General features: G+C 45.4%; 1 protein-coding gene across 1 annotated transcript in view; it reads right to left on the bottom strand.

The window, feature by feature from the left end:
• Window positions 1–2006: 2006 nt before the first annotated feature.
• The window catches only part of foxo3b (forkhead box O3b), a 45540-nt gene continuing 33224 nt past the window's right edge, over window positions 2007–14322 (bottom strand). The window contains exons 2-3 of the mRNA XM_084150895.1: window positions 3183–4667; window positions 2007–2258 (exon numbers count right to left, since the gene is read on the bottom strand). Of these exons, the coding sequence (XP_084007021.1) occupies window positions 3216–4667 (1452 nt within the window). The 3' untranslated portion in view covers window positions 2007–2258; window positions 3183–3215. The remainder of the gene's footprint in view (window positions 2259–3182; window positions 4668–14322) is intronic.

Here is a 14322-nt window from a genome sequence, read left to right as displayed (position 1 = left end):
CACTACATTTCAGGTAGCACTGCTACAGTAGATCACCTACCCAGCCATGCACAAACACTCCTCTGCCTCGGCCTCTGGGTGACGGACATACATACACACGTTTGTTTGTTTGTACACTATTTTACAGGACAGACAGGCCAGGGCAACCCTCTGGGTAACTACCCCAGACACAGCGGCCCAGATGCTGCTACAATAATGGTGTCCTGGTTCTCTATCTGGTTCAACAACAATAGCATTGCTAATACTAGCGTAGCATTTTCCCTTCCAAACGGGCAGGTCATGTAAAGTTCTTTCTTCAACTCTACCTTCCGAGGCATCTCAAAAAACCAGTACTACATGAGTATATAAAGGACATAGAGTGAGTATATATATATATATATATATATATATATATATATATATATATATATATATATATGCATTTCACACAATTCATAATGCATAAATACAGTACATGCATACAGAGGGGGTGCTGTATGCGCCATGAAGGATAACGAAGGATAACATATCCTTGTGAGATAAAATCAATAAATGAGATAAAAGTCCACAGTCACACACACACGAACACGCACTCAGGAGATACAGGAGAGACCTGTAGGAGCACCAGGTGTGTCTGTGAGGGTGTGGGTGTGCGCGCGTCACGAATCCCACATGAGGAGAAAAAACGATGACTCCAAAAAAAAACAGAACGACAGGAACGAGTGAATATTTTCCTCTACCTCTTGAAAGGTCATAGTTCACAGGTTACAAGTTCACGACACAAGCATTACTTTTTTTGCCAACAAAGGACTTGTTGTTGTGTGTTCTACCATGGAGATGGGACCTGGTGTAATGTTAGGTATAGGCTAGCTCCCTCTTCCCCCTGAGTGATGGTATATGCATATAATAACATGCCCCTCAAGCCCACAACGAAACAACAAGCAGAGCTGAAACATATATACCTGCTCTTATTGTGTTGTGGTGTTTGGCTGCCAGCGTCACCTACATGTACATGTTTCAAGTAATTTGGCAATATATACAGATAGCTTATGGTTTTCTCAAGAAAAACAAAATGGCTGCCAGAGGGGGAGGAGCCTGACTGTACAACCTCCTAGCCTCTCAGCGCCACCCTGCCGTTGCTACTTCTACGGCCACGTAGGTAAAACGCACGGCTTACTAGGGCCTGGACTCAAACACTGTTTACATCATAGCACCCGTTATGGTGTGGAAATGTACACAACGCTAGGACATAGGTATTCATTTTGGCTACATATGCTGTATTACACATCCTCGATGCAACCCTCCAATTAGCTAAGAAAGAATATCTAAACTCCCCCTCCTCCTCGGCTCTTCCTTTAACTTGAAGCTTCCACTGCAGTGTACTTTACACAGATTTCTTGTTGTTTTTTCTTCTATTTTTTACAGTTAGATACAATCTCTCTCTATAGTATTTGGCTAAGGATAATTGTATATCATTATTATTTTTATTAGAAGTCATTTTAAAACTGGGACTAATCAATCAAACTCATGTAAAATGAAAACAACTAAACCTATGTCATCATCGCTCCTAAGGGGTTATGGAGTCTTGTCATTTTGGGAGGTGTGTGTGTAACGTGTGTGTGTTGTCACTATTTTAAATGCAGATATTGTCTCCTTCCTCTCAATTCATCAATACTTTTTTTTACACAAACAGGTGCAGACACAGGGATGATGACAAAACAGGAATTCAAAACAAACATTAAACATTTAAAATCACTGAGTGAAAACAAGAGGGAAGATTTTCAAGGTAACTCACCCCAGAAACCACTATATTAGATTTCACATCACTTTTGTTTATCTTTTGTCATTTCTTCTAACAGGAATTACTTGACTGTACACTACAACCTTGCTTGCCACATTTCCTGGTTTCCCAGCCCAAAACCCCTTCAAATAAACAAAACACAGTCTCTCTCTCTCTCTCTGAAATCTTTACAATGGATTTTGTCCCGACTGGTGCTTTCTCAAAGGAAGATTGCATAATTCTGAGATGAGCTTGTTGTGAAGATTTCACATTGTTTATTTATTTGTTTGTTTGTTTTGCAGGAGGCTTTGAGTAACTGACAGTAGCGTCTTGTGAGTCTGTGTCATTGAAATCGTTCATGGTCAGAGTGGGAGCAAAGGTACATTTCTCTAGAGGAGGTCTTGTGTTAACAGAGGGATTTTATTCCACGTTGTGCTGATGTCAGGTTTGGCAAAAATGACGTTTTGTGTCTGATCTTCTCATGCTTTACAGTTGGGACCTGAAGAGAGGGAGATACGGGAAATGACATCAGATCTGAGTGAATGGGATGAACTTATAATCATAGTTCAATATCAGATTATTACCCAGCAAAAATGTCCACATTGGCACTATGTGGGCCGGTTCCGATCCTCGTTCTATCTCTTCTCTTAACACGTATGGACCCAGAACTTAATTGAGCATCTGACCAATTACGCAAGACTTCCCACATTGGGCTAATGCGCCTTTGCTCATTGGCTCCATGTTGGCCCCCAAGGCATTTGCCCAGTGTGGCCTAGTGTGGGCAGCCCATATCTTGTGAAGGCAGCCCTCACTGCCTGAAATAAGCCCATCTGTTCCCAGAAAACATGCCTACATTGGCACAATGTGGGCCCAATGCAGGCAAAAATATTGGCCCCGTGTAGGCTGCCGATGCACTTTTTCTATTTAATAGAAATGTATTGAATTATTATTGATTTATTACAATTTAATAATTGTGTGGGCTAGCCACTTGTGTGGGCTAGCCTGTGTTGGGCTGGTGTAGGCTAGCCCGTTTAGGGCTGGTGTGGGCTAACCCATGTTGGGTTTGGTTGAACCACAGCTGTCACCCATGCTCTACTCCAGCCCTGGCGGGGCGCTGGTGTGGGCTAGCCTGTTCCCACCTTGCCCACCGAATACCCTGGGCCAATGGGGTGATTTTAGCTGGGTCGTAGCTGACTAACAGTAATCCAAGTGACAGTCCAAAATTACTTTCAAGGAACATGACAAATCGATTAACATGCTTTCCCTATTCTCCGCTAGACAGCTAGAAACAGACAGAAAATCACACATTCACACTCTGCTAGACAGCTAGAAACAGACAGAAAATCACACATTCCGTCTCTCTCGCTCTCTCTGGCACCAATGGCAGTCCCAGATGTACACAGACAGTGACATGGACTCTGACCTGCTCCACCACCTCCAGAGTGTGGCCTCCCTCTCAGCCAGGGACCCAGTTCTGGGGTCCCTGCTTGGTGCTGGTGAAGCTGCCCAGGTTGGTTCCGTTCAGGTTGGCCAGAGAGTCAAAGTTAAAGTCCAGGCCATCTGCGTCCATCAGCTCGTTTCTGATGATGGACTCCATGTCACACTCCAGGCTCCCGTTAAACATGTCCAGGTCCAGGTCGGTGGGAAAGCGGTCGGGGCCTAGCGAGCAGATCCCACCGCTGCCACCAGCGCTCCCGTTCAGGAAGAGAGACGAGTCAATCTGCATCATGGAGGATCCGTTGGATCCAAGTCCCAGTGGAGAGTGCAGGAGCTGCTGCTTGGCGTTGGCCTCGTTGTTCAGGCTCAGACCCCCGTTCAGGGTCCTCAGGGAGCCCTGGATGTGGTTGTGGGGGTGCAAGAGCCCCCCCTGCCCTCCCTGGCCAGCCGCCGTGATCCCAAAGGTCATCATGGGGTCGCTGCGGAGCATGAGGCCTCGCCGGGAGTTCTGGGAGATGACGGCGGCGGCGCTGGCCTGTGACATCAGCGGGTCGGACTGGGTCATCATGACGTCACTGTGGCTGTGGCCCTCTGAGTTGAGCAGGTCCTGCAAGGTCTGGCTGCCGAAGCGGGAGATGCAGGAGAAGGACGTCTGCTTGTTCTCCTGGATGGTCTGCATGGGGGCGGGCCGCAGGGAGGAGCCCGCTGCGAGGGGCCCGAAGATTGTATTATTGTAGCCACCGCTGCTTGCACCATTAGAAGGGGATGCAGCGGAGAGAGGGGTGGCTGAGGAGGGGGAGCCCAGCCCGGCAGGCTTGGAGCCAAAACTGAATCCGGTGGATCCTCTCTGGGTGGTCGGTCCGGTTGGGTTGGGGGCCAGAGTAATGTTATCCAGCAGCTCATCCATCAAGTCATCCGTCAGCCCGTCGTTCAGGTTCATGGTTCCTGCCAGGTCTGCCAGGCGGGGCAGCTCTGCGGGCACTGCCTTCCCATTGGGCGTGGGGGTGTTCCCGGGCGACAGCGCCCCGCCAGGGCTGGAGTAGAGCATGGGTGACAGCTGCGGTTCATCGTCCGGCACCTCGTCCAGCTCTGGGTTGGCCAGGATGGGCGAGAGGCGCCCGCTCAGCGTGCTGGCGTTGGAGTTGGTGCGTGAGCGGAAGTCTGTCCAGGCATCCAGGTCCTCACTGCTCCGTGATGTGGGGCTGCCTGGCCACTTGGAAAGCCCTGAGGGGCTGTCTCCGCCCCCCTCGCCGGCCGCCGCTGCCTGGAGGGCCGCCTTCTTCTTGGCTGCGCGGCCACGGGCAGACTTGGTGTACTTGTTGCTGTTGTCCATGGAGACAGCACGGCGCCGGGGGGCCTTCCCGCCTTTTCCTCCCTCCGGGTTTATCATCCACCAGGAACTCTTTCCCGTTCCCTCGTTCTGGACACGGATGAAACGACTGTGGAGGGAGAGGTTGTGCCGGATGGAGTTCTGTCAGAGAGACAGAGAAGAAAGAGAGAGAGAGAGTTAGAGCGTCCACTACAGTGCTCAAAATCATTGAAAAGTAATTCAGCAAACAATGCATGTAATCAGTATTGAGTCTTCATATTCTTTTTCATTCTCCAATCACTGATTGTATGAATCATGTTCATTAAGTCCAGAAACATTGATTTATAAACCACCCATTGCGTTTGTACTCAATGTTCTTTGGGACTAGTGGTGCTAGAAGCATAAAGCACCAAACCCATTGCTTTGACTGTTCATTCACTGCTGAATGGAAGGCCCCAGATAGCAACACATGAATAACATGCAGCAACCATTAGAGTTGATGTTCCTATTGTTCCCATTGTAGTGTGTGTGTGTATGCGTGTGTGATTTAGTGTGCTCTATCATTAATCACACACATACACACACAAAGGGTCCCCCGCGTAACAGCCGGGTTTTGAAGTGTGTGTGTGTGTGTGTGCGCATGGCAGGGGGATTGTGAGTCATCGCTGGTGTGTATTGATCTGAGATGAGCTCCTTCATGTTCAGAGCAGTGCTGGGAGACACACAGCAGGTAGTGCTTATTCATCATCAAATAATCAAACAGTTTGTTTTCATAGCAGGGATAAGCCTAAATCCGGGATGGGCAACTGGCGGCCTGTGGACCAATATATAAAAAAATAAATAATAATACAAATAAAAAACATTGTCAGTGTTTCAACTTACTGTTGAGAGTTAGAATAATATAATTTTGGTTGTGCGTCAGCAGTCACTTAATTAGCCCATATCAGCAAACATGTTTTAGATTGGTAAGTTAGACTAGCGGCCAGCTATCTAAACTTGAAGTAAGCATGGTCGAATTACCGACCGGGGTGGGGCCCACTGATCATCAGCTGGCATGCTTTCATCTACAGTCCCATGGCCCATTCATGATGGAGTAATGAACACACACTCTCTAACCTCACATATCATCACCGGACAAGGGAAGACTGTGCAAGAACAAAGCTCCGGACTCTACTGGTCTATTGGTTACATCCTCTGCACACAGGATGAATGGACATAACTACTTAATGATGTGTGTTATGTGTGGCTTACACATAGAGTGTTGGCTGTGCATGGTTCCTCCACAAACAGTACGTTTTATACCAAACATGTTTCAACACACAGAAATCTAGGTCATTTTACTGATTATAAATAGGGAGGCAACCCAAAAGAACTGAACACGTTGAGGTACTGCAATGGATTTACATCTATCCCTCTTTCCTTGTTCCAGTTGCTTTCCAAACATATGGTTCTCTTTGAGCCCTGAGAGAGACTGGGGTTTTGATATATCCATAGATATAAACCCAACCACCATCCAAAACATACCATTTTTTCATGTTATTTATTTGTATGTTTTTTCTCTGCCCCAAAACAGAACCGATTATTGGGTTTGAATCAGAGAGCCAAAGTCGTTTGGGTTTTTGTCGGAATCCAAATATTGTTTTTCCCAACCAATCTCCTCTAACCCTTCCTCTGTTACACTACACTGACGACGTGGATTGGATTGTTATTCTGTTTGGAAAAATAGGAGGGTGTAACGTTGCCTTAGAGAGTTTGTGTGTGAGGTCAATAGTGGTACTGAGTATGCTTTCAATGCCAGGATGTCAGATTCATTCATATTCATTTCGGCTTTTCATCTAGTAGAATTCATTGCACACTATTGAGGAAGAGAATCGTCTTTACACACCCACGTGTTTTTGACAAATAATTAGATGACACCTTCTCAGTATGGATGAGCAGTATGTTGACATTTGTCGCTTACTGCATACATTTTTACTAAACGGTACATTCTAAATAGTATGTAGTAGTTGTACACAGTGTGTTGTTTCAGTAAGTAGCAGGCAAGACAGATTTCAGGCACGCTGTGTATATGTGTATGTGCGTGTAGGTCTGTCCTATGAAGTAAGATGAGGAGAGATACCAAGGAGACCAGTGTTTACAGCTAGCCAGGCAGCATCTCGCCTCGGTATGACGTAAAGCTTCTTTATTACAGCACCAGAACATACACACTCACACACTAAGTCTTTACAGCTGCTACGCGCTAAATGAAGGGAGGAAGAACGCTTAAAGAAATCGTGAAAGAACTGGATACATCAAATTATAAAGAGGGTGGGGGGATGGGGCGGGGGTGTAACATCTATGGAGGGAGGGAGAGGGAGCGAGAGGGCGAGTGAGCAAGGGAGGGAGAAAAAAAAGAAGGAATAGAGTGAATGGAATCTCTGAGGTTCTCTCCCCCTGTAAACATAAACCTGCCAGTTCCTGACACTTAATACATTCTCCCTCCTTCTCTCCCTTCTTCCATCGCTTTCTCCCCTCCTCCCGCTCTCTGCCAACACTGGAACGCTTTCATATTTCCTCTATTTTCCCCCTCTCTTTTCCGTGCCACTAAAAAGCAATTGTTAAGAGAGAGTGTAATGTGTATATGTAAGTGTGTGGTTTTGTGTGTGTGTCTGTGTGTGCTTGCGACACAGCAGTGAGAGTACAGTATACTTACTACACTTGCTCCTCTGGGTTATTCCCAAAGCCCATTAAGAAAAACAGTTCACTGAGACAGTAGCTCTGATTCATATCTCTCTCTCTCTCTCTCTCTCGCTCTTTTTGTCTCTCTCTCTCTCTTTCTCATTAGCTCTAATACACACACACACATACGAACACACACACCTAAACTAACTACACAAATACACCTTTTCTCCCTACTACTGACACGACGCATAAATACAATGTATGACTACACATGTACAGTGGGGGAAAAAGTATTTAGTCAGCCACCAATTGTGCAAGTTCTCCCACTTAAAAAGATGAGAGAGGCCTGTAATTTTCATCATAGGTACACGTCAACTATGACAGACAAAATGAGAGAAAAAAAATCCAGAAAATCACATTGTAAGATTTTTAATGAATTTATTTGCAAATTATGGTGGAAAATAAGTATTTGGTCAATAACAAAAGTTTCTCAATACTTTGTTATATACCCTTTGTTGGCAATGACACAGGTCAAACGTTTTCTGTAAGTCTTCACAAGGTTTTCACACACTGTTGCTGGTATTTTGGCCCATTCCTCCATGCAGATCTCCTCTAGAGCAGTGATGTTTTGGGGCTGTCGCTGGGCAACACGGACTTTCAACTCCTTCCAAAGATTTTCTATGGGGTTGAGATCTGGAGACTGGGTAGGCCACTCCAGGACCTTGAAATGCTTCTTACGAAGCCACTCCTTCGTTGCCCAGGCGGTGTGTTTGGGATCATTGTCATGCTGAAAGACCCAGCCACGTTTCATCTTCAATGCCCTTGCTGATGGAAGGAGGTTTTCACTAAAAATCTCACGATACATGGCCCCATTCATTCTTTCCTTTACACGGATCAGTCGTCCTGGTCCCTTTGCAGAAAAACAGCCCCAAAGCATGATGTTTCCACCCCCATGCTTCACAGTAGGTGTCACGATCGTCTATAAAGGGAGCAGACCAATACGCAGCGCGTTGAGTGAACATGATGACTTTAATAAAGAAAGCACGTAACTACAAAACAAAAGACGATAGTGAAGTCCAACAGTGACAAAATACTGAACCTGGAACAAAAACCCACAATTCCCACAGGAAAACAATCAGATTAAATATGGCTCCCAATCAGAGATAACGAGCCGACAGCTGACACTCGTTACCTCCGATTGGGAGTCATTGACCAAACCTAGACATAAACCCCACAGAACTGCAAACATAGAAATACACCCAAAACCCAACATAACCAAACCAAAACCCAACAAAACAAATACACCCTGGCTCAAATATAAAAGTCCCGGAGCCAGAGTGTCACAGTAGGTATGGTGTTCTTTGGATGCAACTCATCATTCTTTGTCCTCCAAACACGACGAGTTGAGTTTTTACCAAAAAGTTATATTTTGGTTTCATCTGACCATATGACATTCTCCCAATCCTCTTCTGGATCATCCAAATGCACTCTAGCAAACTTCAGACGGGCCTGGACATGTACTGGCTTAAGCAGGAGGACACGTCTGGCACTGCAGGATTTGAGTCCCTTGCGGCGTAGTGTGTTACTGATGGTAGGCTTTGTTACTTTGGTCCCAGCTCTCTGCAGGTCATTCACTAGGTCCCCCCGTGTGGTTCTGGGATTTTTGCTCACCGTTCTTGTGATCATTTTGACCCCACGGGGTGAGATCTTGCGTGGAGCCCCAGATCGAGGGAGATTATCAGTGGTCTTGTATGTCTTCCATTTCCTAATAATTGCTCCCACAGTTGATTTCTTCAAACCAAGCTGCTTACCTATTGCAGATTCAGTCTTCCCAGCCTGGTGCAGGTCTACAATTTTGTTTCTGGTGTCCTTTGACAGCTCTTTGGTCTTGGCCATAGTGGAGTTTGGAGTGTGACTGTTTGAGGTTGTGGACAGGTGTCTTTTATACTGATAACAAGTTCAAACAGGTGCCATTAATACAGGTAACGAGTGGAGGACAGAGGAGCCTCTTAAAGAAGAAGTTACAGGTCTGTGAGAGCCAGAAATCTTGCTTGTTTGTAGGTGACCAAATACTTATTTCCACCATAATTTGCAAATAAATTCATTAAAAATCCTACAATGTGATTTTCTGGAAAAAATTTCTCAATTTGTCTGTCATAGTTGACGTGTACCTATGATGAAAATTACAGGCCTCTCTCATCTTTTTAAGTGGGAGAACTTGCACAATTGTGGCTGACTAAATACTTTTTTCCCCCACTGTATACACAATGCTAACAAACGCTCATGGCCTTGAACACACACACACAGCTCTCTACAACATCTCCTCAGTTGTCATCTCTTCCCAGGGATAGCTACACTGTTATTCCTCTCCTTCCACGCCTGCTCCGTAGCTAATGTTTAACTGAAAGATTCTTATGTATGTATGTATGTGTGTGTGTGTGTGTGTGTGTGTGTGTGTGTGTGTGTGTGTGTGTGTGTGTGTGTGTGTGTGTGTGTGTGGACACCAGCTGCAGCCAGAGCTCTGGAGCACAGAGGACTTTTTGTCCGTCAGCAACATGTGGGAACTATTCATCACTGTCAGCAACCACGCTAGGAATCTACACACACACACACACACACACACACACACACACACACACACACACACACACACACACACACACACACACAGGAGCTCTCCATTTTTATGAGGGTTGTGTAGGTGGGAGTTCACAATTTGCATTTGTATGTGCTTGTATAAGATAGTAATATTCTAGTAATAATGAGCTCTATCTACCACTAGGAATTGTTTTAGTGGGTTTCATCACCCACTTAAGCCTCATTTCACTGTGTTCTGACAGGATAGGCTGGGTCATTCTGGCCAAGTCTGTGGCCTGGAAGAAAGGGATGAGCGGTCTGTCCTGTCCTAAATCTCTCTGCCCGCCTCCAATCTCTCTGCCTGCCTCCAATCTCTCTACCCCTCCCCTCCTATCTACTACTCCAATCTTTCTCTACCCCAAGAGCTCTCTACCCCTCGCCTCTAACCCCTCCCCTCTAACCCCTCCCCTCTAACCCCCTTTCCCTTCTCCTCCCCTGCCTTACTGGTTCAAGCCAAGCCTGAACCATGCCATGCTATCTCTCTCCTAAAAGACCAGCCCTACCCTCCGGGGTTATGCAACACATGCACACACACACAGACTGAGAGCTCTTCACACACTGTATAACAGGAAGTGTCCAGGTCGTGAGGTGAACATCAGGCTGGGGGGGTCAAAGGTTAGAGTGCACTGAGGTCGTTGGTCACTCCTCTTACACCCTTACTCCGCCTCCAGACCTGCTCTGTCAGCTCTGATTGCTTGGGTTCAGTGACCTGAGCCTTACCTCTGGTTGTACTTTACCTCCCCTGTGTCACTTTAGAGAGAGAGAGAGAGAGAGAGAGAGAGAGAGAGAGAGAGAGAGAGAGAGAGAGAGAGAGAGAGAGAGAGAGAGAGAGAGAGAGAGAGAGAGAGAGAGAGAGAGAGAGAGAGAGAGAGAGAGAGAGAGAGAGAGAGAGAGAGAGAGAGAGAGAGAGAGAGACATGCTTTTCATGTTTTATTTAATTTTTGGTATTCTCTTTGTATTACACATATCTGGTGTATTTCCTATGAGTAATTTGTGTAATTGTAAGATGCAGGGCTCCCTTGCAAATGAGACCTTGGTCTCAATGGGACTCCCTGTCAAATTAAAGGTAAATTATAATAACACAGAGAGAAGGTGCGAGAGAGACAGAAAGAGGGAGAGAGGGCTAACTGTATGTTTTATAAATAAACTCCAGACCCAGCGCAGATACAGAGGACAGGAGAGTTAGAACAAAGTTATTTATATTGTAACCCTCCATGCACGCACACACGCATACATACATACACACACACACAATACACACACTCCTCCCAATTCCAGCTGCCCTGAGTTCTGGAGAGTGAAGAGAACATTCCATTCTGTTCAACCAAATGTGCTCTTTCCGGCCAGGGCTGAGCGTCTCGCCGCTTATTTGTGTGTGTGTTTAGGTTGTGTGTGTGTGTGTGTGTGTAAACTGGACAGGGATCAAGTCAGGATTGTGAAAGTGATCACACTGCTCTATTCTGACTTTCTCCTCATTTTCTCTCTCTCCCTCTCGCTCTTTTTCTATCTCTGTCTCTGCACATTGCATTTTTACATTTACGTTTTTACTGATATACTACATTCACACAACAATAGCCCAACCCACAAATAAGTCCACACAAAATATTGCACACATGCACAGGAAACTCTAAAATTGTCCATAGGTCTGTTTCTGTTTGGGTCCCTTTCTCTTTTCACAGTCCAGAGGACATGATCCTTTAAGAATCATGGAACATTCTCCTGCCACTAAGAGGCCTGGCTAATGTGTGGGTCACACACAGGCACACACACACATCCACTCTCCCTCCATACATCCTGTCCTGAGCTCAGTTTACCCTCTGTTTCCTCCAATCAGGACTGCCCTGAGGGGGGGTGTTGGCTGACCAAGCCCACCCTATCTAACCAATCAGAGCCCTAAGAATCAGGCATGTTCTGTCACATTGTCCTGGTGGCTCTCCTGTAGGTCAGTGTGTTTCATGAGGGCAGTCACCTCGTTGCTGAAAACGTGCTTCACTTATGCTGTGGTGAGTTACTGCACACACCCACACACCCACACATCCATATACACTACCAGTCAAAAGTTTGGACACACCTACTCATTCAAGGGTTTTTCTTTATTTTTACATTGTAGAATAATAGTGGAGACATCAAAACTATTAAATAACACATATGGAATCATGTAGTAAACAAAAAAGTGTTAAACAAATCAAAATATAGTTTATATTTGAGATTCTTCAAATAGCCACCCTTTGCCTTGATGCCATCTTTGCACACGCTTGGCATTCTCTCAACCAGCTTCATGAGGTAGTCCCCTGGAATGCATTTCAATTAACAGGTGTGCCTTCTTAAAAGTTAATTTGTGGAATTTATTTCCTTCTTAATGCGTTTGAGCCAATCAGTTGTGTTGTGACAAGGTGGTGGGGTATACAGAAGATAGCCCTATTTGGTCCATATTATGTCAAGATCAGCTCAAATAAGCAAAGAGAAATGACAGTCCATCATTACATTAAGACATGAAGGTCAGTCAATATGGAAAATGTCAAGAACTTTTAAAGTTTCTTCAAGTGCAGTCGCAAAAACCATCACACGCTATGATGAAACTGGCTCTCATGAGCACCGCCACAGGAATGGAACACCCAGAGTTACCTCTACTGCAGAGGATAAGTTCATTAGAGTTACCAGCCTCAGAAATTGTAGCCGAAATAAATGCTTCACAGAATTCAAGTCACAGACACATCTCAACATCAACTGTTCAGAGGGGACTGTGTGAATCAGGCCTTCATGGTCGAATTGCTGCAAAGAAACCACTACGAAAGGACACCAATAAGAAGAAGAGACTTGCTTGTGCCAAGAAACAAGAGCAATGGACATTAGAACGGTGGAAATGTGTCCTTTGGTCTGGAGTCCAAATTGGAGATTTTTGGTTCCAACCGCCGTGTCTTAGTGAGACGTGGTGTGGGTGAACAGATGATCTCCGCATGTGTAGTTCCCACCGTAAAGCATGGAGGAGAAGGTGTTATGGTGTGGGGGTGCTTTGCTGGTGACACTGCCTGTGATTTATTTAGAATTCAAGGCACACTTAACCAGCATGGCTACCACAGCATTCTGCAGCGATACGCCATCCAATCTTGTTTGGGCTTAGTGGGACTATCATTTGTTTTTCAACAGGACAATGACCCAACACACCCCCAGGTTGTGTAAGGGCTATTTTACCAAGAAGGAGAGTGATGGAGTGCTGCATCAGATGACCTGGCCTCCACAACCCCCCGACCTCAACCCAACTGGGATAGTTTGGAATGAGTCGGACGGCAGAGTGAAGGAAAAGCAGCCAACAACTCCTCAGCATATGTGGGAACTCCTTCAAGACTGTTGGAAAAGCATTCCAGGTGAAGCTGGTTGAGAGAATGCCAAGAGTGTGCAAAGCTGTCATCAAGGCAAAGGGTGGCTATTTGAAGAATCTCAAATATAAACTATATTTTGATTTGTTTAACATTTTTTTGGTTACTACATGATTCCATATGTGTTATTTCATAGTTTTGATGTCTCCACTATTATTCTACAATGTAGAAAATAGTAAAAAAAATAGAAAAACCCTTGAATGAGTAGGTGTGTCCAAACGTTTGACTGGTAGTGTACATACATTTCTACAGTGTGCGAATGTGTTCACAACATACACAGCACATTAAACATACACACAGACCGTTTGAAACAAAAAGTGTGCGCGCACATACACAACCGCACGCGCGCACACGCACACACACAGCTTAGCTCCCTTACTGTAGCTCCCCACTGAACAGCACAGAGTCTCAAATCTACCCAAAGCTGAGAGAGCCAGCTCCTCTCAGCAGTAAAGAACATCACGTACAATACCCTGTGCGTTCATTAGTGAACCGTTCAGTATGGTTCACTACGGGATGTTACAGTTGGCTTGGGGATGCCACGGCCTTGCAGATATAGAGAGAGAGACATAAAGAGACAGAGAGCGAGAGAGAGAGAGAAAGAGAGAGAGAGAGAGAGAGAAAGACGAGACAGATAGACAGACCAACAGACAAGCGCACCAAAACAAACAAATGGCTTGCTTCAGATGTAGAAAGACTCTAACAAAGATATATTTATTCTGTCTCTGGAACAGTATGTCTCTATTATGAGGCTCATCCAACAGTTCTCTCCCCTTAGAAAGATCTGCTCAGTGGCCATCCACAACTCCCATAGTGTTTAAATAACTAAATATCGAGAGCGGTATTTAAAGTCTGCTAACTTCTGATGTGTGCAGGGTGTATTTTGGTTTGCCATCTCCAGACCTAGCACCATGACGTGAGCTCGTGGTATACAGCCTGTCCTGTTTACTAACTAACACACCATCTATTTCAACATTTCACATCTAAAAATAGAGAGCTCGATCAGAGTGCAAGTCAGCCTGGATAATCATGTGATGGCCCTGGCCTATGAGTGAACTAAGAACACACACACGCACAGACTGAGACAGAGAACATACTGGTCTAGAGAGAAAATTATAAACTAACTGAATAAATGCGTTAAC

The sequence above is a fragment of the Coregonus lavaretus genome (genome assembly GCF_964263955.1).
Source record: "Coregonus lavaretus genome assembly, chromosome: 33".
Classification (NCBI taxonomy): domain Eukaryota; kingdom Metazoa; phylum Chordata; class Actinopteri; order Salmoniformes; family Salmonidae; genus Coregonus; species Coregonus lavaretus.
Note: the sequence above shows the minus strand (reverse complement) of the source record. Positions and strands in the feature narration are given on the sequence as shown.